Source organism: Myxine glutinosa, chromosome 10 (assembly GCF_964187855.1).
Source record: "Myxine glutinosa chromosome 10, kmMyxGlut1.1, whole genome shotgun sequence".
Classification (NCBI taxonomy): domain Eukaryota; kingdom Metazoa; phylum Chordata; class Myxini; order Myxiniformes; family Myxinidae; genus Myxine; species Myxine glutinosa.
This window is the reverse complement of record NC_136270.1, coordinates 109,890,467-109,915,983: the sequence shown is the minus strand read 5'-3', so window position 1 is coordinate 109,915,983 and position 25,517 is coordinate 109,890,467. Positions and strand designations below refer to the sequence as shown.

General features: G+C 45.8%; 1 protein-coding gene across 1 annotated transcript in view; it reads left to right on the top strand.

Moving 5' to 3' along the window:
• The window catches only part of SDK2 (sidekick cell adhesion molecule 2), a 990,523-nt gene that overhangs the window by 435,482 nt on the left and 529,524 nt on the right, over nucleotides 1–25,517 (top strand). Inside the window, exon 4 of the mRNA XM_068126284.2 lies at nucleotides 9,445–9,595. Coding sequence (XP_067982385.2) covers nucleotides 9,445–9,595 — 151 coding nt within the window. The remainder of the gene's footprint in view (nucleotides 1–9,444; nucleotides 9,596–25,517) is intronic.

Below are 25,517 nucleotides of genomic sequence, written 5' to 3'. Positions count from 1 at the left end.
CAAGTTACCCGATTATACTCGAACGTTGGCCGAATCGCGCTACGCTAGATCAATGAAGGAAAGGACACAACGGCTGGGTTAAATGACACGACACCAGGGGTACAGTTCTCAAGACCTCCGGAGGAGGATATAATATGGGATATGCAGAACGTTTAGATTACAACGGCACAAGAGGTACAGCACAGAAAGGTGGGCACTTATACACGGTCTTATCTTATTCCCGACAGACCACAGACAAACGGGACAAGACTGACTCACACAGGGATTGATGGCAAGGAGGGGCAGGCAGTCGATAGCTCAAGGTGCACCTTGGCTCAGGGGCAGAATCCACACGGTCCGGTCCAGATATGCGGGGAGGTATTGTCGCGCTCGGAAGGTGGCGTCCGTTTTCTCTCCAAGCTGAGGCGCATCTGACGTCACCTCCGGTAAGTGGCTGCGTATATCCAGCGGGGAGTGACACGCCCTCGGCTCGTTAGCTCCGCCCCAGATGGAATCGGTCCGCCGCTTCTTATTGGGTGCGGGGGGGGGGGGGTTACCGGGCTCCGCCCTTGACGAGGAGCTGACAGTCAGCCCCTGTGTGGTAACCCCGTCGGAGCACATGGGCAATGGCGGCTAACCAAGCCGGAGTGAGGACGCACACTCCCCGCGCCGCCGCCGCGCCGCCCCCGCTGTTGTTGTAGTTGGTGTTGTTTCATGAGATGATGGGAGGATGCGGAGATGAGATTGTGGGGAAGTATTGGGAGGTCCTAAACTTACTACTGGTGCCATACAATCACATTCTGGTGCAACGAAGAGTCAGAATTAATGGAAACGAGTCCTTAACTGACATAGACTAAGAATAACTAGCAAGATGTCCTATAGTTGTCTACGTGAGATGCGGTGAACCTGGGCACGACATTTAATGGGGGAAAAAGGGGAAGGTCGGGGCTACAGAGTGTTGTTTACAGACAATGGGACTAGGGAATGGGGGATTGGGGATAGTTGGGGAGTATTGGGGAAATAGGGGAATATTTACAAGCGGATATGGATGGAGGCCAAATCCCATATCCGCAACATTGCACCCTTCTCTACCTCGGGGCGGCCCGACCCGATAAATCTTTACCTACTTTAGTGTGGCACTCAGATGTAGTTCCCTCTACTATTAACTCTACCCTGAGTGCGACAGTTTTACAGATGTTTACAAATGAGTAAATATGTCCCCCTGCGACGTTGCACCCTTCTCCTCACAGAAACACACCCACAGGATAACCGAATCGCGGAAAGAATCCTCAAACTAAACATACAGCCGGTAGGGAGCATTATTTACACCAGACTACACTGATATTTACACTACGATCCAGGACCTGTTTTTGGAGGAACACATGCAGATGTTATGCATAGAGAGAGCATGCATGCCAGCATCGATACACCAACCCACGAGTGCTCTGTGGCCCTACGGCCTTTAATAATGTGCAGAGCACCCCATCCAAGCACCAAAAGCACCACCCCATAACACAGTCAGCACCATCCGGTGCACCAATAAAATGTTCAACGTCACCGGTGGTGTCGCAGCCGGCCGATGTTCTGCCGCTGGTCTTGCCTTCATGTGGTGCACTTGGCCTTCTGGCTTCTTTCAAAAATAAAGAAAGGCGCCAACCGCGTCCATTTCTTTATTGTGGCCGTCAGGGGGCCAACTAAAAGTGGTTCACCTGTATGGCGTAGGTGCCACGTTGACCCAGAGGTCCATCCACGGGTGGTGCTTGCCCGCAAGAGAACTGCGGTCCATGGTGGGCGGCCACAAAAATTGCGGTCCATATGGTGTATAGATCCCGGCAGCAAGCAGCTAAAGTGCAGGCCCACAACTGCAGAGCCAGCACCTCTCTCTCCTCTCTCGCTGCCCCAAAGCCAGATCCTCGGAGGTGGGAGACAAAAGAAGTAGAACAAGTGAGTAAGGTGGTAAGGGCGCAAAAGTGCACGCAATACAAGGTGATCCACACTGGGGGCACATGGGAACCAGGTGAGACAGGTACGTTCCTACCGTACGCCCCCCCCCCCCCCACCACCAGGTAACCTACATGGCCCCTCCCCTTACCCCTTACTGTATCCACAAAACACAACACTACCCATAAACATCTACTTTACAAATCCACAAACGTCCCTACTGTCTTCCCCGTTCCTCCCATAAACCAAATTCGTCTTCTCTCCCTCCTAACCAATCAAATTTGCCATTTCCAACTCTCATCAAAATTTGCTATCTCCAATTCAACATCAAAATTTGCCATCACCAATTCATCATCAGTCCCTCCTAGGGAGGGAGAGATGGAATCACCCCAATGTCTCATCCACGTCGTGATGCGTCTCACCAATCCACACAGCAATTCTCATTTCCTGCACACGGAACAAAGAAAACACAGGTGTGGAGTCATCATCATCACCTCAGGTAAGTGGCTGCGTATGGTGCGACAGGTTCATCAATCCTAACTATTTCCTAAATGACTTTAACAACTTTACATTACCAGGGGTCTTTCTCCTGCCAAACCATTGGCCCTCTTACACTATGGGTTCTAAAAACCAATTCCCATTGACCAAACTGTGGTGCTTTTCAATTTGGGGTCTCACTCCCCCGATTCATCTCCCGGTGCCCTCGCACAATTTCTGGGCTGCGACGTGTAGCTCTCCCAGCAAGTCTACCCACCTGCACACCTCCACCACTGCAGTTGCCTCCGAGCTTACCTGCTCCTTACCCTAACCTAACTACCTGGGGAAGGCCCTCTGGCGCTCTCCCCACTCGGTGCCCTCTCTGGCACTGGGCTACCCGGGTCCGTCCTCCGGATCCTCGGGCCCCACTGACACTAACGGCTCCCAGAGCCCACCTGCGGCCTCACCTGGCCGACATCCTCACAGTGGTGGAGTGCCCAACCAACTACACACACTAACAGGCTACACGCCCAGCCATTTCCACAACACTAATGCACCCATCCGCAATACCATTCTGCAACCGCACCACAAATGCCAATATCCAACCACAATTTACCTATACCCTCTACCTAACACTTACACTACCCGCCCCGGGTACTCGTGAAAGGGGTCCACTCTTCCCCCATCCACACCTTCGCACCATGCACACCACTCCGTACCACTTACTCCAACTCTCTCCACACCACTCATTCCTATACTCCATGTATTCCACACACCTGTACTTGCACACCTGTGCTCTCACACCTGGTGCCACCTGCACCCTTCTCTCCCCAGGCGCATTTGCGCTGATCCACAACACTCACTACTCATACACTGCTCCACACTGCTCCACACACCTGTCCAGTTCTCACACAGCATCATCTCATCTAACTACTCCCCTCTGAAACTTGCGCTTCCCAGTCGTCCCTTTAAACTATTGCGCTCCCACGTCATTATCATCCACACTAAACTACCTGCGTCCCCACTACAGGTATCAGTCACTAACTAATCTTAACGTTACCTACTGTCATCTTCGCTAGATCCCTATCAATATCCTAACCCACCCGGGCTAGTTTTCACTGCCATACACCCCATAAGCTATAGCGCATTTGCCCCACATGGGAAGGGTGGCAGGGATGCCACCCTTACCCACCGGGCCCATCGCTCATCACCAATTTTGCACATCAAATTTCAACAAATCAAAAATTTGCCAATCACTACCCATCATCTGCCAATCATTACTGCCACTCCTTTGCCAATCATCAAATTTTGTTTTTCTCTAATTTTGGGGCCAAAACACTAACCTCATCACACAGTCTACTCACTAATGCCTCTCGTTGCGCCAATTCCTGTCCAAAGCCCGGCTTCGTAAAGCCAAGCCATGAATGCGGGTTGTTTGGTGCCAGCGGCTGGACACGTCCCGCATTCGGTGCAGGGAAGGAGGTTTACCCGGGCCGAGATCCCACGCACCATCTCGGCACAGAGCCATCCCATGGCCCGATCTCGACCTGCCGGAATGCCTCAACAAAAAGTGGTCGCCATGACGACCCTTCCTATCGGGCTGCCCGCTCCGCCTAGTGGAGCCCGGACGCGGCCGTTCCACGCGAGGCCCAGCGTGGATCGCGCACGGCGGTCCTTTCGAACCCGCCGTGGCTCGGATCCCCGCTGGTTCTCGCGGCACGCGAAGCCCGGCACGCACCGAGGGCCCGCTTCGGCTAAAAGTCGACCTAACCTTTAACCCGGTTACCGTCGATGCTTCACCTGGATGCTTACATGCATACGCTACCCCTTGCTTGCTCATACCTTTCCTTACACACCCAGGTACCCTCATTCCGCTCACCGACTTGGTCACACACCTGACCACCGAACACCTTGGCACACATTCGTCGCTCGCACACCTCACCAACACACCTCTTCGCGCCCCCTCCTCGGTCACCTCCTCTGTGACAATCACAGGTGTGCCCTCACTCGCACACCCTACTACGTGCCTCACTACCAATTCCAGCGTGCATTCCCACACACTCTCTACCATTCCAGGTGTGCATCCTTCCATTCCAGGTGTACATCCTTTCTCACCTGTCACAACCAACTCACGCTCCGTGTCACTCTTACTACTCTCACCTCCACTCTTGACAGCGCACTCACCCTTACTCTCGACAGCGCACTCTTTCCTCATGCACATGTTCATTACACACCTTTCTCGCGCACACTCTCCCGTTACACCCTCTGTAACACTCACCACAGGTGTACATTCTTCCTTACTTTTGACAGCGCACTCTTTCCCCATGCACCTGTCCGTCACACACCTTTCTCGCGCACACTCTCCCGTTACATCCTCTGTAACACTCACCACAGGCGTGCATTCTCCCTTTACACCCTCCGTAACACTCCTCACTACGCGCTTCCATGTGCTCCCTCGCACACGCGCTACGACCGACTCACTCTCGCCAGCACCCTCACTCCTTGGCACGCACTTTTTCCTCACACACCCCAGAGTCGGACTTTCTCGCACACCTCCTTTTTCGCACACCAGACCTGTCGCACACTTCACCAACGGCCTCTCACGAACACCCGGGTCCATCTCGACCCCCAAGCTTCTTAAATCACCTGGCGCATCATACGCACGACCATATTGGTCACCACTTACACCGGGTCCTCTTCCTCTTCGCTTTTCCTCCATCACCTGCGAATCCCTCATCCGGTTAATGAGCACATCATCACGATCCAAACACAGACTTTGGACCAATTCTTTTATCTCCTCTTTTATCTCTTTATTATCCCCTCGTCGCTTCTTAATTTCGCTCACCCCTTCTTCCACTTCTTCTAATTTCTGCTTCACCTCTTTTATTTCCCGGTACGTCTCCTCAAGTTCGTCCTCTAAGGCTACCTTGACCGTTTCCATGTGCGTCCTCACCTGCCGGTCCTTCGTCTCCATTACCTCTATCACCGCGTCCAACCTCGTTGTCAGTCCCTCACGTACCATCTGACATTCCTTCTTCGTCGCTACCAAGTCATTTTTTAGGTCATTTTGTGTCGCTTTTAACCCTCCTATTACCGCTGTGTTCTTCTTTACCTGGTCCGTTAGTTCTTTTTGTCCCTCTGTCAGTTGTTCTACTTCCTGCGTCAGGTCCTCTATGCCCCCTTGCAATTTTACAGTCCCCTTTCTCACCTCCTTCTCCATGTGCTCCTTACAGTGCCTCACCTCCTCGCGCACTCCTCCGACCTCCTCACTCACACCTCTTCTGATCTCTTCTCCCATTACTTGCATCTCCTGCCCAGATGCCACCCTCATCTGCTCCATTTCCTCCCTGTGAGCATCCAGTTTGGTTTCTACCCCCATTCTGACCCCCTCTATCTGCTGCCCCATTTGTTTAACTTCCCTTTCCGCTTGGTCCCTCATGTCCCTCAATTTGCCTTCCATCCTGTTTTCTAACCCCTCTAACCCATTTTTCACTCCCTCTATCTGATTCTCCTGGGCAGCCATTCTATTTTCCACCCCCATTAACCCATGTTTCACCCCTTCTATCCCATTGTCTAACCCCTCTAATTTCTTGTCTAATCCCTCACCGGTACCCCTCGCTTCATCCCTCATTACCCCCAATTGCTCACTCTGAGCCCTCGCTTCGTCCCTCATTACCCCCATTTGGTTTCCCAAGTCATTCCTCAGGTCTTCACTTGTCTGGACCATGAGCGCCTTTATTTGTTCCATAAATAGGCCCCAATCCATCGGCGGCGCTGCTACGGTCACGGGCGCGGCTAAATTTGGCGCCACAATAACCATGTGTGCGAGGCTGCCATTTTGTGCGTCTGCTACCCTCACTGCTTCGCTCTCCTCATGTCCCTCAATTTGGTCCTGGATCGACCCTGCCTCACTCTCCTCTACCGGAACCCAGCCGTCTTGATCTGCCATAGCGCGACTTTCAAAATTCGGGTTTTTTTTTTTTTTTTTTTGTAAAACACAATCAAATTTCGCCGTTATAATTTCGAGCGTGTGAAACGCGCTCCGGGACCGATCCCACTTCCCGACACCAATTGTTACTGATATAACACAATTGGTGTTCCAAAATTTGGGCCTAACAAATTTAGTCCCAGGTCCGAATCCAACTCCTGACAACAATTGTTACGGACACGACTTTGATGTTATGCTGGGCCGAGCGGAATGGCCGCCGTGTTCGCACAAGTTACCCGATTATACTCGAACGTTGGCCGAATCGCGCTACGCTAGATCAATGAAGGAAAGGACACAACGGCTGGGTTAAATGACACGACACCAGGGGTACAGTTCTCAAGACCTCCAGAGGAGGATATAATATGGGATATGCAGAACGTTTAGATTACAACGGCACAAGAGGTACAGCACAGAAAGGTGGGCACTTATACACGGTCTTATCTTATTCCCGACAGACCACAGACAAACGGGACAAGACTGACTCACACAGGGATTGATGGCAAGGAGGGGCAGGCAGTCGATAGCTCAAGGTGCACCTTGGCTCAGGGGCAGAATCCACACGGTCCGGTCCAGATATGCGGGGAGGTATTGTCGCGCTCGGAAGGTGGCGTCCGTTTTCTCTCCAAGCTGAGGCGCATCTGACGTCACCTCCGGTAAGTGGCTGCGTATATCCAGCGGGGAGTGACACGCCCTCGGCTCGTTAGCTCCGCCCCAGATGGAATCGGTCCGCCGCTTCTTATTGGGTGCGGGGGGGGGGGGTTACCGGGCTCCGCCCTTGACGAGGAGCTGACAGTCAGCCCCTGTGTGGTAACCCCGTCGGAGCACATGGGCAATGGCCGCTAACCAAGCCGGAGTGAGGACGCACACTCCCCGCGCCGCCGCCGCGCCGCCCCCGCTGTTGTTGTAGTTGGTGTTGTTGTTTCATGAGATGATGGGAGGATGCGGAGATGAGATTGTGGGGAAGTATTGGGAGGTCCTAAACTTACTACTGGTGCCATACAATCACATTCTGGTGCAACGAAGAGTCAGAATTAATGGAAACGAGTCCTTAACTGACATAGACTAAGAATAACTAGCAAGATGTCCTATAGTTGTCTACGTGAGATGCGGTGAACCTGGGCACGACATTTAATGGGGGAAAAAGGGGAAGGTCGGGGCTACAGAGTGTTGTTTACAGACAATGGGACTAGGGAATGGGGGATTGGGGATAGTTGGGGAGTATTGGGGAAATAGGGGAATATTTACAAGCGGATATGGATGGAGGCCAAATCCCATATCCGCAACAATATATACATACATATATGTATATACCACGTGATATGATTACCTGCTACGGAATGGAGGCCATAAGTAATCAGACAATGCAGAGACGGTGAATGCTAAAGCATGAAACCAATAAATTCCACATTCCTGCAGCACCTTCAGTCGCACGTCAGACATGGACAGCAGGTTCGTGAAAGACTTAGGTTAAAAAAAACGACAAATAGAAACCATGGAACCAATAAATTCCACATTTCTGTGCCACCTGTAGTCGAACATCAAGCATGGAAAGTAGCCTGCTCAGTATTATCGCTTTAATTGGAGGTCGCAGAGTCTGTGATGGAGCCACTAGTGCCACTGTAGAATCCTGGTAATAAACATTTGCGACTGGGAGACGGGTTTGTGATCCTCTTCTTGTTTGCACAAATAAATAAAGTGAATGAACCACCTTTAGAGGCCATTTTTCCCTGCAGAACAGGGGTTGGCCTTTTTCAGGCACCGTGGTCCCCTTTTTTGCAGGAATGTTTTATGGCCGGATGCCCTTCCTGCTGCCAACCCTGTTGGTCGCCTCTTGCGACACACAGGGAATTACCAGTGTGCTGGTACTCAATTTGCCGACCTCGGAAGGATGACAGGGCTGAGACAACCCCCCTGGTGTTAATTCAGCGATCAATCGGGATTCGAACCCAGAATCCTAGGAACCCAAGCCAGCACCCTAACCGCTGAGCCAACACCAGGCTCAATAAGTAAAGTGAATGGACAAATTATTTTTGCTGACATAACATGGGATCCATGGAATAGGTAAATGGCGCTTCTAATTTTCGGAGATGTGTTATACTTTGTCTTTGATTCATCATCTTGAAAAAAGGATTTCCTTCCCTCCACTCTCTTGTTCCTCTTTTCTCCCATTTCTGGAACCACCTTCCTGAAGCTGGTTCCTCAATCACACTCATCTTTCCAGAGTTTCATGGAGGTGGTGTATCACCCACAATTCCATGCCATTCCACATCCCTTACCCACAGTCTCCTCTACTATCTAACCCAACCCTCTTAATTGCAGATGATGCGGTTCCCACCCTCCTCTCTCTTCATCCTCCGTTCATTCATCCTCTTGCTTGTTGTGTCCAACTGCATCCCCTACACTTGTCCAGCATTTTTACCCTCTGATACTCCTCTCTTCCATGAGCTTAGATCTTGCGTAGAAAGAAAAGAACCCCAAAAACTCCTTACTCACACACGCAGAAATGTATATCAGATGTTCCCTAAATGTTCAAGACAAATGGTGGAAATTTTTGGCTAAAAAATCATTTGCATATCATACAGAGATGAAATTATTATTTTCATTCAACTCATTGCTCGACTTTTCCTGATCCGTGACTCGATGAAAGGAACACGAAAATGCATTCAAAGTATCCAATTAAAATCAAAAACATTATTGTACACACTGAACAGATTGTGCAATTACAAGGTGAAATGATGTATTGTGAGACGAGTTCTCACTATGCGACTCAATTGAAATGCTTTGCAGTCTGAACTGAAGTTCAGATTACGCATCAACCTTTGAGCATCAACTCCGATTCCCTTAGAAAAGGATGGAAAAATGCATCCGCATGGTCTTCTCAACTGTTCTGGACTGACAGTGAAACTAGGTCACTGCTTTGACTTTGTGATGGGAGGTTTTCAAGACTGTAAGAGGCAGGACCGTTGTGTCATGCCCGCTTTGTTGATAGACTGCTGACAACATTGATAGACATCCAGGAAGCCTTGCTAATGACAGCCTTGTCCATACCTGCCTGACAGACCTTGGAGACTTCGAGGAGGTGGGGGAGCGTACACTGAGTGTGGAGCGCGGAGAAGCCATAATAATCGACCCTCCTCAAATTGGCAGCTACCCACAACCGCAAGTCACGTGGTTCCGCGAGGGACGTAAAGTATCACCGACATCGAGAATGTGAGTGCGACGTGATTTGGATTGCATTTCAATGCTTTTGCTGATTTTTTTTCTTTTCTTTAAAAAAAAAAACGAAAATGGAACTGGTTATTGACTTTCCAAGCATCTCAACACAGTGTTTTCTTTTTCATCCAACATTAACGTTTTCAGTATTGCTCTTAGATTTTGTTGTGGTTTGTTCTTATTCCTTTACCCTTCTGGGGCTTTGGAGTGTTCACGACTGGTCATTAATGCTTCCACAGCTGAGAATTTACCACTGGACATGTGGCTTTTCCATCATTGGGTGCTGCCAATGCAGTCCTCAAGCACGGCATTCATTAGAATGGTGGCAAGGGTAACAACGCACAATGGCCTACTCTTCAAGAAGTACTGTGGGGTCATTCTTTTAAATGGGCGCGAGTAAGCCCTATCAGATGAGACAACCATCTTTACGTCGATTCAAAAACAGCAACACACTCGACACATCACAATGCCTTGAGAAACACCATGGTGATAATTGTACACTGTTCTCCAGGCGATGCATGACGTCATCACTGGGCACAAAGTGAGCATTGTTTTCTGTTTGTTACTTGCGTAAAATCGAAGATTTTTCAAGTGTATTGGTTGGTCTTGTGCGTTATTACTTGGCAATTTTTTTTTTTTTTGAAAATACCTTCACATAACAGTATGTTGATCACTCCGGTTTGTGTGTGTTTGTCTGTCCGCTCACTTATACTTGCCTACAGGTCACAATTTTAAACCGATCTTCACGAAACTTCAGCAAATGGTAGAGTTCGTGGTCCGACAAAATCCTATTTATTTTTTAGGTCAAAAGGTCAACCTAGGCCAAAAGGTCAACAACCTTTTCAAATTTCTACCATCCTCAATTTTCATCAGATTCACTTGAAATTTGAATCGGATTTTCATATCAGTTAAACTGAATTCAAATTAAAATATTTTACAAGGTCAACGTGGACCACAGGTCAACCACTTTTTTCAAATTTCTAAAATCCTCAATTTTCATCCGATTGACTTGAAATTTGAAAAGGATTTTCATTTCAACTAAATGAATACAACCACCAACTATTTTTGAGATCAACATCGGTCACAAGGTCAACATAGGCCAATGGTCAACTACCTATTTTAGAATTTCTAAAATTCTCAATTTTCATCCGATTGACTTGAAATTTGAATAGGATTTTCAGATCAGCTAACTGAATTCAACCACCAACTATTTTTGAGATCAACATAGGTCACAAGGTCAACATAGCCCAAAAGGTCAACAAGCCAAAAGGTCAACAACTTCTTCAAGTTTCTAACATACTCAATTTTCATCTGATTGACTTAAAAAGTTGAAAAGGATTTTCATATAAGTTAACCAAATTCAACCAACAACTATTTTGAGGTCAACATAGGTCACAAAGTTAACATAGGCCAAAGGTCAACCACTTTTTCCAGATTTCTAAAATCCTCAATTTTCATCCGAATGACTTGAAATTTGAAAAGGAGTTTCATATCAGTTTACTGAATTCAATGAACAACTATTTTGAGATCAACATCGGCCAAAAGGTCAACCACTTTTTCCAAATGTCTAAACTCCTCAATTTCACGTGATTGACTTAAAATTTGAATAGGATTTTCATATCGGCTAACTGAATTCAACCACCAACTATTTTTGAGATCAACATAGGCCAAAAGGTAAATGTAGGCCAAATTTCTAAAATCCTCAATTTTCATCTGATTGACTTGAAATTTTAAGAGGATTTGCATACCAGGTCACTGAATTCAACAACCAATTATTGTTGAGGTCATCATAGGCCAACAACCTATTTTAGGGATTTTGCAAGTATCGTGCTATGCACGACATATTTCTTGTTACTTGCAAAATTGAAATAATCTAAGATTTTTCAAGTATATTGGTCGGTTGCATTTGTTACTTGCAAAATCGAAGATTTTTCAAGTATACTGGTCGGTTGCATTTGTTACTTGCAAAATCGAAGATTTTTCAATTATATTGGTTGGTTGCGTTTGTGGTTCTGTCTGTTTGTTTGTCTGTTTGTCACCGGACTGCAGGTCACAATTCTAAATCGATCGTCATAAAACTTCACCAAGTTGTATAGGTCGTCCCAATTGAGAAGCCTATTGATTTTGAGGTCAAAGGTCACCTGGAGGTCAAATTTCTAAAATCGGCATTTTAAATCCGATTGATTTGAAAATTGAATAGCATTTGTATATTGAGTCAGTAATTGGGAAATGAACTATTTTTGAGGTCAAAAGGTCAAAGGTCAACTCAAGGTCAAATTTTCAAAATCATCAATTTTCATCTGAAGTGCCATCAATTTTCAACCGATTGACTTGATCATTGAACAGTATTTGCATATCGAGTCAGTAAATTGGGAAACATACTATTTTTGAGGTCAAAAGGTCAAAGGTCAACTCAAGGTCAAACTCCCAAAATCAGCCATTTTAATCTGAAAAACCGTCAATTTTCATCCCATTGACTTGGAATTTAAACAGCATTTGTATATCGAGTCACTAAATTGGAAAACTAACTTTTTGAGGTCAAAATGTTAAAGGTCAGTCAACTCAAGGTCAAACTTCCAAAATCAATTTTCATCTGAAAAACGATCAAGTTTAATTTGATTAACTTGTAAATAGAACAAACGTTGTATATTGAGTCACGCTATTAGGGAAACAAACTATTTTGGAGATCAAAAGGTCAAAGGTCAACTTTAGGTCAAACTTTAAAAATCAGCAATTTTCATCTGAAAAATCATCACTTTTCTTCCTATTGACCCAAGCTTTGATCAAGATTTTCAATTTTAATCTTGATGAAATGGACAATTTGATGGATCAATGGCATCCTTTTGGGGGGCGGGGTGGGGAGAGAGTGGATTTTGCAAGTATCATGCCCTGCATGACTTCTTCTTGTTATTCTCTGTCTGTTTGTCTGCTTGTCACTCACCTACAGGTCACAATTCTAAACCGATCGTGATGAAACTTCACCAAGTTGTAGAGGTCGTCACAATTGAGAAGCCTATTGATTTTGAGGTCAAAGGTCATGAAGAGGTCAATTTTTTTAAATTGCGACTTTTCATCCAATTGACTTGAAAATTGAACATCATTTGCATGTTGGCTAACCCCCGCTCTAGGAGGGAAAATGGCCTTAAAATGCCTGTTGTGTTGTTGTATTTGCATGTTGAGTCACTAAATTGATAAACCAACTATTTTTGAGGTCAAAGGTCAACTCTAGGTCAAACTTCAAAAATCATCAATTTTCATCTGAAAAATCATCAATTTTCATCCGATTGACCCGAGCTTTGATCAAGATCGTCAATTTTAACCTTGATGAAATGGACAATTTGATGGATCAATGGCAACCTTTTTGGTGAGAGGGGGGTGGGGAGATTTTGCAAGTATCCTGCATGATGTCTTCTTGTTTGTTTGTTTGTTTGTTTTCTTGTTTTTCTGGTGGACATCTCGGTCATCTTTTGAACTAGGAAGCGGAAATTTCGGCACAATAGTGACCACATGCTTTGGCAAAAACAGTATTTAAATTTATTTTTTTTACTAATCAATTATTTGATTAATTTCTTAATTATTAGCGATTTATTAAGTACTTATTTAATTTCTTTGTCATCTGGGCAATATCTCAGGCACCTTTTGAGCTAGGAAGCTGATATGGACACGACAATGACCAAGTGATTTGACTGTAAAGGGTATTTTTGATTTATTGATGAATCAATTACTTGATTAATTATTTATTTTTTAGATTAATTAATTAATTATTTTTCAAAAAGTTACAGATTCGGATGAAGCAGTGGGGGTTTAGTTGTGCTATTAGCCAATTGATTAATAAATTAATTATTGTACGATTATTATTTATTTATATTAATTACGCAATATTATTACGCAATTAATCAATCAGTTATTGTACACCGCTCCCTCCCAAATCCGTCTCCATGTTACTGCGGGTAACTGCCATCCACTGCGGCATAGCCGGGTGCTGAAGGCACCCCATGCTGGAGGGTATGTTATTTCTTTATTTGGCATGGGGTTGGTGTACTTTGAATGTAGATCTACTTGTTTATAATCTGGTTGGGAATCACATGAATCGAACCTGGACGTGACAGCTAAAAGTCGAGTACACTACAGCCATACTGTACTGTTAACCTCTGAGAAAGACAACCGCATGAGTTTATGACCTTTTAAAATCTCGAGGATTATCTCAGTCCACATCTTCACATGCCACTGTTTATGGGAAACTTATTCTATCGTATCGCTATGCCTTTGCTTTAATCGTTTTTTGATGTGCTTGACAATTTTACTAATGTAACAGAATGTTCACCAGACATTCTGCAAACCACACATAACATAGTTTTTAAAATTATATTATATTACTTTGATGTTGTCATCTTCAGCTGATTTATGCTCAGTGGATTTATTACTACATCAGAACAGTTTCCAATTCAATAAAGATCCCATATGGCATTCACTTTTAGGGGGTAGGGCTTGATGACACAGGAACGCAAGCTGTCAGAAAGTAATGCATTTCTGGGATGATCCAACAACTTGGCAAAGTACTCCAAGCTGAATGTTCTTGCAGACAAAATCCAGTGAATGCTTTCTTGGCCCGCCCAGACCACTTGCATTGAGGCTGTTCCAAGAGGACCTTCTTGGCATGTCTTTCCCCATCCATGCATAACACATGTTGTACCCAACAGAGCCAAGCATGGGTGACAAAGCTTGATGCTCCAGGAATCCTCAAGCAATCATCACTCGCGAACACATATTGGACCGTGATTCAATTGTGAATTTGTCCCACTGGATGCATCATCACTGAGGCGTGACTGTGCTGCCAATTGACTGTGCTGTGCTGCCACACTCCTGCAGCACATAAGGGCAGCAATTTGGAATTTGTATATGGTGCCAGCAATACCTCACCGACTCTTCCTGAAAGTCACCGTGAGATCTTTAATGTCGACCGGCTAATGCTAGCAGACTGGACACCAGGGTTAGCATCCATCTGTGGGATGGTGTGCTTCGCTGATGCAATGCCCTACCTGTGAAGCACCAATCCGACAGTTAACAGTCTGGTGGGGAATCAAATCCAGGCTGGACAACTCGGATGGAAGTACGTTACCTCTGAACTTGTTTTTTGATGCATCAACACGATGTTCTGCTTTGGTCAAACGATGGAATACTCCAGACCTGGAAAATACCATTCATACCTACTTTGTTTTAATTGGAGGAGACACAGTACAAGTCGGAGCACATTCCAAACCCAAAACCTCATGAATTTTCAACTTGGTATTGATCCTAATCATTCAATATGCATTCTGCACGGATTTTGTATCAGAATCTCATTCACTTGAAGGAATGATACTGAATCATGTATTTGAGAAGTTGTCAATCAATTTAACTTTGCAGTGTTCATATGTTTTATACCTTCTTTTTTTTTTTCTTTTTTTTTCATGGTTCTGTTTGGATATTGTTGGAATATGTTTAAACCGCAGCCGTGATGCTGACGCCCCCCCCCCCCCCCCCCAGAATTTACATGTTTTAAACGTTTCCCAGTGTGTACCCTGGTCAGAATAGGTACACCGTATCCCTGCGTGTCGTAAGAGACGACTAAGAGGGTTGGCGTCAGGAAGGGCATCCGGCCATAAAAACATTGCCTCAAAAAGAGAACCATGACAATCACAAGTACAAATGGGCAGGGTACAGCCCGAAGTGGAGATCGGTTTCTGAGGTTTGGGACATGGAATGTAGGGACAATGACAGGGAGATCAGGAGAAGTGGTGGAAGTATTGGTCAGAAGAAGAGTGGACATATGTTGTGTGCAAGAGACGAGATGGAAGGGAAGTGGTGTGAGAATGGTGAAGGGTAGGCAGGGACAGAAATACAAGTTTGTGTGGCAAGGGTGCCCGGAGGGCGTGAATGGTGTTGGTGTCCTGTTTTCTGAGGAGTTTGTAGACAGTGTGGTGAGTGTGACTAGAGTGAGTGATAGGTTGATGATGGTGAAAATGATGATTGGAAAGCTCTTGGTGAACGTCATCTCGGGATATGCTCCGCAGGTTGGTCGAAGCGATGAAGAGAAGGACAAGTTCTGGTGTGCGATAGAGAAGCTGATGGAAAACGTGAAAGATGAGGAAGTTGTTGTGGTGGGAGGAGACCTAAATGGACATGTGGGAAGGAGTATGGACGGTTTTGAGGGAGTTCATGGGGGTTACGGATATGGTGTGAGAAATGGAGAAGGTGAAAGGATTTTGGAGTTTGCTGATGGAGCTGATTTGTTGATTTGTAATACTCAGTTCCAGAAAGAGGACAATAAGCTTGTTACATACACGTCAGGTGGGTCGACGACAACCGTTGACTACCTGATGGTGCGTAGGCGAGATAGGGGGCACCTCCGGGACACAAAGGTGATCCCGGGGGAGGAGGCTGTTTCACAGCACCACTTGGTTGTCTGCGACATAAGGGTGAAAGGTACGAGGAGAGCTCGGCGGGTGAAGTACCAACCGAGAATGAAGGTGTGGAGGTTGAAAGAGGTGACAGTAAGGGAGGCATTAAAAGAGAGGCTGAGTAGGGTAGAGGATGATGTGGTTGAGCTTGAAAGTGGTTGGATGTCAATGAAAGCTAGTCTGTTGGGAGCCGTTGGTGAGGTATGTGGATGGACAAAAGGACCACCGAGGCACTCGGAAACATGGTGGTGGGATGTTGAAGTTGGAAAGAGGATTGACGAGAAGAGGAAGAAGTTCAAAGAGTGGCAGAAGGCGAAGGGTATGGGAGCAGAAACAGCAGAGCATGAAAGTTATAAGGCAGCCAGGAAGGCTGCAAAGAAAGAGGTAGCAAAGGCGCAGGAGGCATGTAGGAAAATGTTCGGAGAATGCTTGGATTCGGAAGAGGGTCAGAAAGCAGTATTCAGGATTGCAAAGCACATAGCGAAAGAGAGGTGTGATGTGATGGGGGTGAGTTGCTTGAAGGATGAAGTGGGACAAATCGTTGTCGACCCAGATGGAATTAAAGGAAGATGGAAAAGATATATGGAAATGCTGTTGAATACAGAGAATGAATGGGATGGCAACATAGAGAGTAACCCAGTTTTAGGACCGGCAGAGAAGATAACTGAGAAGGAAGTTGAGGAAGCGATAAAAGCAATGAAGAGTGGAAAAGCGGGAGGGCCGACGGGAGTTGTGGGAGATATGTTGAAGGCAGCAGGAAGTTGGGGTGTGAAGAGAATGACAGAGATCTGTAATCTTGTGGTGAAAGAAGGCCGCATTCCAGTGGATTGGGAACTGAGTACCCTCGTCCCTCTATACAAGGGGAAAGGTGACCCTCTGGAGTGTGGCTCGTACCGAGCGATAAAGTTATTGGAGCATGGAATGAAGGTATTGGAAAGGGTGTTGGAAAGGAGGATAAGGAAGAAAGTGAAGATCGACGAAATGCATTTTGGATTTATGCCAGGAAGAGGAACGACAGATGCGCTTTTCATTGTGAGGCAGTTGCAGGAGAAGTACATGGATAAGAGGAAGAAGTTGTTTTTTGGGTTTGTTGATCTGGAGAAAGCATTCGATAGGGTTCCACGCAAAGTATTGACATGGGCATTGAGGAAGTTAGGAGTGGAGGAATGGTTGATCAGAGTAGTGATGGCAATGTACAAAAGAGCACGCACAGCTGTAAGGACGAAGGACGGGAACAGTGGTGAGTTTGAGGTGAAGGTGGGAGTGCATCAGGGGTCGATACCAAGTCCACTACTATTTGTAGCTGTGATGGAGGTGCTGGCTCAGAACGTAAAGGAGGGTTTACCGTGGGAGTTGTTGTATGCAGATGATCTGGTGTTGATTGCGGAAAGTATGGATGGACTGAAGGAAAAGATGAACAAGTGGAAGGAATGTATGGAGACAAAAGGTCTGAAGGTGAATATCGGAAAGACAAAGGTGATGGCAAGTGGTAAAGCATGTGGTGAGGTGGAAAGAACTGGGAAGTGGCCGTGTGCTGTGTGCAGGAAGGGTGTCGGAGTGAACTCCATTCAGTGTACAATGTGCGCTGAGTGGGTTCATCAAAAATGTAGTGGTCTGAGAGGGTCATTAACCAGTGTGGCAGCTACATTCAAATGTAAGGTGTGCGCAGAGGGAGCTGCAGATGGAGGAAATGTTGAGTTGGATCTTGGAGATGGCGTGAAGCTGGAAGGTGTGAAAACGTTTTGCTACCTCGGAGACATGCTGAATGGAGAAGGTGGATCAGACTCGGCAACGGTTGCTCGAGTGAGATGTGCATGGAAGAAGTTTCGGGAACTGAGTGGCGTGCTGATGAGGAGGAGAGTGTCGCTGAAGCTGAAGGGAAAGGTGTATGCTGCATGTGTGAGAAGTGTTATGATTTATGGGAGCGAGACATGGGTAATGAACGTAGAGCAGCAACGAAGGCTGGAAAGGGTGGAAATGCGAATGGTTCGATGGATGTGCGGAGTATCGTTGAGAGAGAGGAGGACAAATGATGAATTGCGAAAGATGATGGGAATATTGCCTGTGATTGATGCTGTGAAGAGGAACAGGTTGAGATGGTTTGGTCATGTATTGAGGAAGGATGAAAGTGACTGGTTGAGAAGAGTGATGGAAGTTAATGTAGAAGAAAGTAGAGGACGGGGAAGACCGAGAAAGACTTGGCTAAAGATGGTGGAAGAAGAAATGCGGGCCAAGGGGGTTAACAAGGAGAGATGCAGAAAATAGGGCAAAATGGAGAAGATTGTCATGGGGACCGCAAGGCTAACCCCCGCTCTAGCAGGGAAAATTGCCTTAAAATGCATGTTGTATATGTTTTATACCTTGCATGTTCTTTTATACCAGAGTCCTTGCAGTGTTCATATGTTTTATACCTCTCCCACCTCCCCCCAAGTCCTCCCGATGTCCCTGCTCTCAAATGTTGTGTTTGTGTCCTTCCCCCTCTCTCCCCATCCTGTCTGCCGCTCCCCTTGTTTTTTGTGTTTTGTGTGTCTCGGTTTGACTTTTTGTGTGATTAATGTTAGCTCTTTCACGAGCCTCAATCTTGTATACAAAAAAGAAAGAAAAAAAAACTTGTAAACGGAAAAATATATCGATCTGAATGATGAGCCATGTAAATGTTACCTGCACGTCTTACACGTGAGTGGCGAGCAATGCCAATGCTTTATCTTCATGGTTTTACCTTAGATCTTGTTGTCTTGTTTGCCCGGACATCCAATTGCAGGATGGCACACCTTGCGATGCAATGCCCTGCCTGCAAAACTTCAATCTGACAGTTTATAATTTGGGTAGGAAGCTTGGTGGTGGCATAAAGAGTAAGGTCGTGGGCTTGAGGTCTTAGTGTTTTGAGTTTGAGCCCCTGTATCCACACTTTATGTATTTGATACTTTGTCCTGAAGACCTAAACCTGATTTCTACATGCCGGTCTCCAATTTGGACCGTGCTACGTTTTTGCTACGTTTTATTGAACCAGATGAGATTTCATTTGATTGTGATAACAAATGCTATAAACAAGATAATTACCTTGTCACGTTCAGCCACAGGCCTGACAGATTGAACCTGCCTGTTATAGTCTAATGCAAATTTAGCACAACCATTATTCGCATGAGTTACAGTTGAATGGAAATTGTTACTTTAATTGTGAAATTGTAACAATACTGTAAGATTATCCTGTGAGCTGGAACATAGGCCCTGGAGTCAGGCATGTTGGTGACGTAGTGTGAATGTGCACGTCCAGCTGCGGAAACACATCGCTTATGGAAAACGCTTGCGTGACCGAAGATGTTTCTCAAGGATTTCCCGAAGCTGTTCCAAAGAGGTTAATGTACGCTGAAAACACACCAAGATTGCGAGAAGTCAATTATATTTTGGATTTTTGGATTTCCTTTTTTTCCCCCAAATTTTGTTTTTTTTTGTTTTTTTTGGTATACAATATCGAGGTTTGTGTAAGAGCTAACATTAATCACAAAAAAAAACAAAAAAAAAACGGTCACACAAAACGTACAATAAAGGGAGCGGGAGACAAGATGGGGAGAGAGAGGGAAGCACACAAGTTCAACATCAGATTACATGGACATCGGGAGATCTGTGGGAGAGAGAGGGCTTGGGGGAGGAGGCATGGGAATGGGGGGGGGGGGGGGGGGGGGGAGGGAGAGGTAAAAAAAAACAAACACATGGACACTGCTAGGACTTCCAGGAAAGAAGTCGGTATTTCAAATAAGTGGATCTGGGGTGAATTAATGGGGGTAGAAAAGATCAAGGTTTTGGATGGGGGAAAAAAAGATGGTGGTGAACAGCTGTTTGAAAGACTTGGGAGGAGGAGTGGGATTGAAGAGAGTGAGGGAGTTTGTTCCAGAGGCGGGAGTAAAGAGGAATGAAAGAGTGAAGGTGAGCAGAGAGTCTTGATTTTGGCAATTTCACCAGAAGATGGAGAAATATTCTGGAGAAATGGCTGGCAAAGCTGGATGATTAGGATGCAATTCTGCATTTGATCTTATATGTGTACCCTTTTAAAATATGCAAATGTGTTTCAGGTGCAGCGAGCATTGTAAGCTCAAGCGAGTGACTGTGAGGCCATCCTTTGTGTTGGGAAAACAATAACCAGTCTGTGATATTTTGAGCTCCTCTGTAATTTCTTCAAAGCTGAAAGAAAGAAACTAGGGTTGGAATTCTTTATTTGTGAATACGGTGACAGCAAAAATGGAGAATAAGGATGCACGACCATCATGTAAGACAGTTCATTAATCGTTCCCATTGCTCAATTGGTGAAGGATGTGGAACAAGTCTTGAGGGAAGGTTCTAAGAGGCCAAATGAGCTGGTTAATTTCACTACTACTGTTACTTCTTTAATGGCCCCAATTAATTTCACCTTCTTGTGGTGTCAGCTGAGGCGCAAGATTGGCTTCGGTATTTTCCCAACCAGCTGGCCTGGGTCTGACATTCGACTGAAGTTGATTTGGGCAGGAATTTGTAAGTTGTTCAGGCTTCAGGCTGCTGGTAATAGCGTGCCTACTCTTCAAGATCTTCTACGTCCACCAGCTAATTCTGTCAGACAGAACACCTGCGACCTGCAGGATGGCATACATTGTGATTCAATGTCCTGCCTGCAAAACACCAATCTGACAATTCATAATTTGGGAAGGAAGTTTGGCGGTGGCCTAAAGGAAGCCTCTGTCGTGCCGTTAAATAGCACAAGTTGGGTTAACTCAGCCTGCCATCCTTCCGAGGCCCGGAAAATGAGTACTGCACTCCCAGCAATGAGGTAAGCAGCAGCCACAGGCTGCATATGGAATAATAAATTGGTCTCGGAAATGATGTGCTACCTACCTGTGCACCTATCAGACTTAGCAAGCTGCTTGCTGATTACCTGAGATTTAGATCTTTATTTTTAGTGTATTCATTGCAATAAAATCATCTTCGTATTGGTTCATGAGTTATCAAGTGACCACTATATTCGTCATGGGTGTGCGTCTGTCTGTCTGTCTGTCTTTCCGCAGCATAACTACTCGATGATATCATCCAATCTTAATGAAACTTGGGTGGGAGGTTGATATCATGATCTAGTTGTGTCCTGCGTAGAGTGGGCGTATTGCTCCCATTGTGGGCGGAGCCACGCCCGAAAAAGATGTCTTGTTAGGGGGTAACCGAGTTCAAGCTACATCTTCTCCGAGGGAGTTGGTGGAATCTGACAGGGGTTTCGGTATTTGGTTAGGCCAATGTCATGTGTCTAGCCCCACGGAGCTCGATTTTTCATTTTCGCCCCAAGGTCAATGTCACAAGGTCACGAAATTTAGAAAAGTCGATTTTTGATGGTTTTATTACATTGTTCGCTTCCTGATAGGGTGACATGTCGTACATGATCTTATATTATCACATACATCATGAAATACAAGTTTTCCAACAAATTTCAGAATCGTCGACCTTTGACCTTTGAAGGTCACAAAGGTCAAATTTTCAAAGTTGTCGGGATCGAACCGAATTTTCGGTTTTGTGTAGCTAACTAACCTCATAACATTGCTCATTGAGCATTGTCATTGAATACCACTCGCTCGTGAACCATCGTCGTCTCCTGACTTGTCTACTTTATTTTCTTGATATTATAATGGTTCTTAGCTTTAAATCTGGCTCTTGGCTTTGTTTGCATTTGTCCTGTATTGCCAATTTTGCCATCTGATTATATGATGATATGTCTAAAGAAAACATAGTCATGTCTCATCTGTCTGGTGTTGATATGTTGATATCATTATCTTATCTGCCCTGCACTGCTGTTCCCAATGATGGTCCTCCTGGTCATGTTCAGTCGCTGGTCCCATTTACAGTCGTGCACCTGTGCTCAAAACTGCTCATTTTTCACCTCTCTTCTGCACATCATTCTCGGAGGGCTACCTCCGTTCACAGGGTACCATATATCATTCATCTAATCCATAAGATGGACACTAGGAAGATCCACTGGAGTACAAACTGGTTCCTCTTCTTCCAATAATAAGCATGGCAATGGAATTGATAATCTCAGCTGATCTCAATGACAAGTCTTCTCTAATGCCTAAGTCACACATAGGCGGATATTTTGGCGACTACTGACGACTGCCGGCGATCAAGATTTTTCGGCGACTACTGGCGATTTTGGGCGGTCAAATATGGTCAGGCGGCAGTATGGCGACTGCAGGCGGCCACATTGCGACTGCATTGCGACGACGCCCCGAGTGGGATGGCGACTGTTGAAGATCGACGACGACTGCATTGCGGATGCACGGCGGCAGCGTGGCGACAGTCTGGCGGCTAGATTACGACCGATGGCAGATCGCGGCGACTGCATTGGGGCCGGGTGGCGGTTTACTCCGACGTCCGCAAGACTGCAATAAGACCGCCGGCGATTGGAGACGATTCACACAACTTTTTAAATCTTTATTTCTCTATTTTACATTTCACTTTATTCATTTCAATGATGTATGACATGAAGCATAAAGATGTTTGATGTACAATAAGAAAGTTAATAAAGATGTATCATTGTAATGTAATAATCAAACTTTTCTGCAGGGAGAGAGAATGGAAATAAAGTCCAACAAATTATTTCCACTGGTCCCAAGTCCCATAAATAAAGTTTCCAAAGGACCAAAGTCCCAAAAATAAAGTTCCCAAAAGTCCCAAGTCCAAACAATAAAGCCATATCCTTGTCGGCACCACAGGACCTCACTCCACGGAGACCCTCACACCATCCTGTCTTGCCATGGAATCGTGGTATGTCGTAATGCAGTCTCCAGGCAGTCGTATCTCTGTCGCCAGTGGCCGTAACTCGGCCGCCACTAGTCCTACTGCTGTCGTCGTCAGTCTCCCATAGCCGCAGGGGAGACGTGGCAGTTCTTCTGTAGTCGATATGCAGCCGCAACAGTGTCGGCCCGTAGTTGGGAAGATGCCGCAGGAAGGCCGTATGGCATTCGCATCTCTGCCGTGCTAGCTGGTGGGGCGATTGCGGAAGACTATGAGCGAATGGGTTGCGGCCGCTTTACGCTCTTATTACGGATACCGACGACAGCATGGCGGTTCCATCACGACAGCATGGCGGATTTTTTTCGAGTGCGACTGAGCGCACCGTTTTTAAACATTTAAAAAAATATTTGGCCCCTTTGCGGCTCTTGCCGACTGCAGCCGACCTGGGGAGGATAACCACGACTACAGGCGACCGTCCATTACGGTTTCATTACGATTGTCGGCGGGTGGTGGCGATTTTTCCAGTCGCCAGTCGTCGCCGACAAATCCGCCTATGTGTGACTTAGGCATACTTCTTTAATATCAGGTCATAAATTTGGCTTATGTGCTCACCAATCCAACTCAGCGATGGATGGGATATTAATATCTCACTGGAGATTCAAAATGGTCCGACACCAAGACTTCCTTGCATATGTCTCCTGCTCTTCCTCTGCTCGAATTGCTTCATCTGATCGTATGCTTGTGCGAGTCAACATCTCTCTGGCTATACTAAGTGAGCTGCCTCAACACCGGCGAGTCTAGCAGTTCACTCAGGCAGATTGATGGGGACTGCAGGCAGCCACTTCAGGACTGGTCTCCCATATCTACTGCCCCCGATAGCTAAGCTCAGCTTGGGAATTCTTCCACCGTAACCTGTTCCCTCTTATCCACAGAATCATTCCATCTCATCTTCAGTTATCCTAACCTTCTTCCCGCCCATGGTACAACGAATCCTGTGGTTGGGCAATTGCTGTTATTGAAACATCCTTCCAGCCTTCTCTTCCTGCAAAGCACACCTGATCAAGGCAATCAGCTCATTCCACAAAGCGCAAGGCAAATGTGTGTCCACTCTCAGGAGAGCCAGGAAACCACATCTGTGCAACTTCAAGAATTGACTTTCAAACTTGTCGTCCTCCTCTGAAACCTGGTGGTGCCTTGTTGCCTACGTCACCGAAGGTGGATGCAGCTTATGTTTTCACCCTTGTCTATCTGTTTGTTTGTGAACAGGATATCTCTAAAAGTTATGAACAGATTCGGACGAATCTTTGTAGACAAGTTGGTTGTGTGACAAGGTCGAATCTATTCAATTTTGGTGAAGATACAGATATGGGAATTTAAAATTTTATAAGTGATTCTTCACTATTGAGTGATAATTCCAAATACGATATATAGCATGATATTTCAAAAGGTTGTGGACGACTTATGACAAAACTTGGTGGATGAGTTGATTAGGTGACAAGAACAAGCCGATTGGATGTTGGTTCAGGTCCGAATCCAGATCAGGCCTATCAGTGGGATACAAAACAGAAACAGTTCAGCCTGACGGAGGGAGGTATGCGCTCTACCAAGTGCCGTTCTACTTAAGTCTGTCTCTCGTGTACGCTCCCCATACATCCCTTCCCTCTCTTCAAATGGCAACACGGCTGACTCTGCTCATGAGGAGGCCGAATGCCTCAATTATATCTTTGCTGCCAAATCTTCTGCCACACAACGCAGCGCTTCTCTTGTGGTCTGTGTCTTTTGCACCTCAGAAGGTAGAGAAGTTTCTGGCAACCCTCGACTCTGATTCTGTAACTGGACTGGATGGAATGAGCTTGTGTGTCCTAAAAATCTGCTTTGCTGCTCTTGCACTTCCCCATTCTACTCTGTTCCCCCTATTATTTGCCCTAGGTCATCTGTTCACCCCTCTCCTCAAACAAAACCCAACCCTCTCCCCCCACACACACATGTTAAATAAAGATTTGCCACTTTTACACATGTAAGAAATTGGATAACTCCAAAGGAATTCCAATATTCTCCAGATTATTTTCTGTATCTGCAGTAGTGCTGTGGATGAAAATATCACGGGGGATTATTTGTGTCATACTAACCCTTATTGAAGCAACATTGCCCGCAGGCATTGGCCTTCTGATCTCCGATTCTTCTTTTCTTTTCTTTTTTTCAGCAGTTGTCATGACTGAGGGTTTTCATTAGATTCTTTTATTTATTTGTTTCATTTGTATTGCTCGAGGTGTAGTGTTAACAGCAGGGGATTTTCACAATAACTGCTCTTTCAATATCCTCAATCTTATTGCACTTCAAAAATCTGTCGTGAACAACTGAATTCACTTTGACAAATACCATGAGATTAACCCGACATAATCTTTGACATTTTCCAGCCTTATACTGATTGTGTCGTAAATTATATCTTTCTAGCTTTCTCAGCGATCGGATTTTTCCAATTTTTAGCTTATATGCAGTTTTATCACCACTCTTTTAGGTGTGCCTATTGTACACCGCACCTTTCTTATACCATCCCCAGGTGATGCATACCGTCATTGCCGGGCACCGAAGGGGCTCGGCAATGACGCACACTGAAAGGGAGTACTCAGTTTTCACTCTGGTTGTTTTCTTTTTTGCTTTATGTTTGTTTGTCTGGGCGATATCTCAGCCATCCTTTGAGCTAGGAAGCTGAAATTTCGGCACAATAGTGAGCA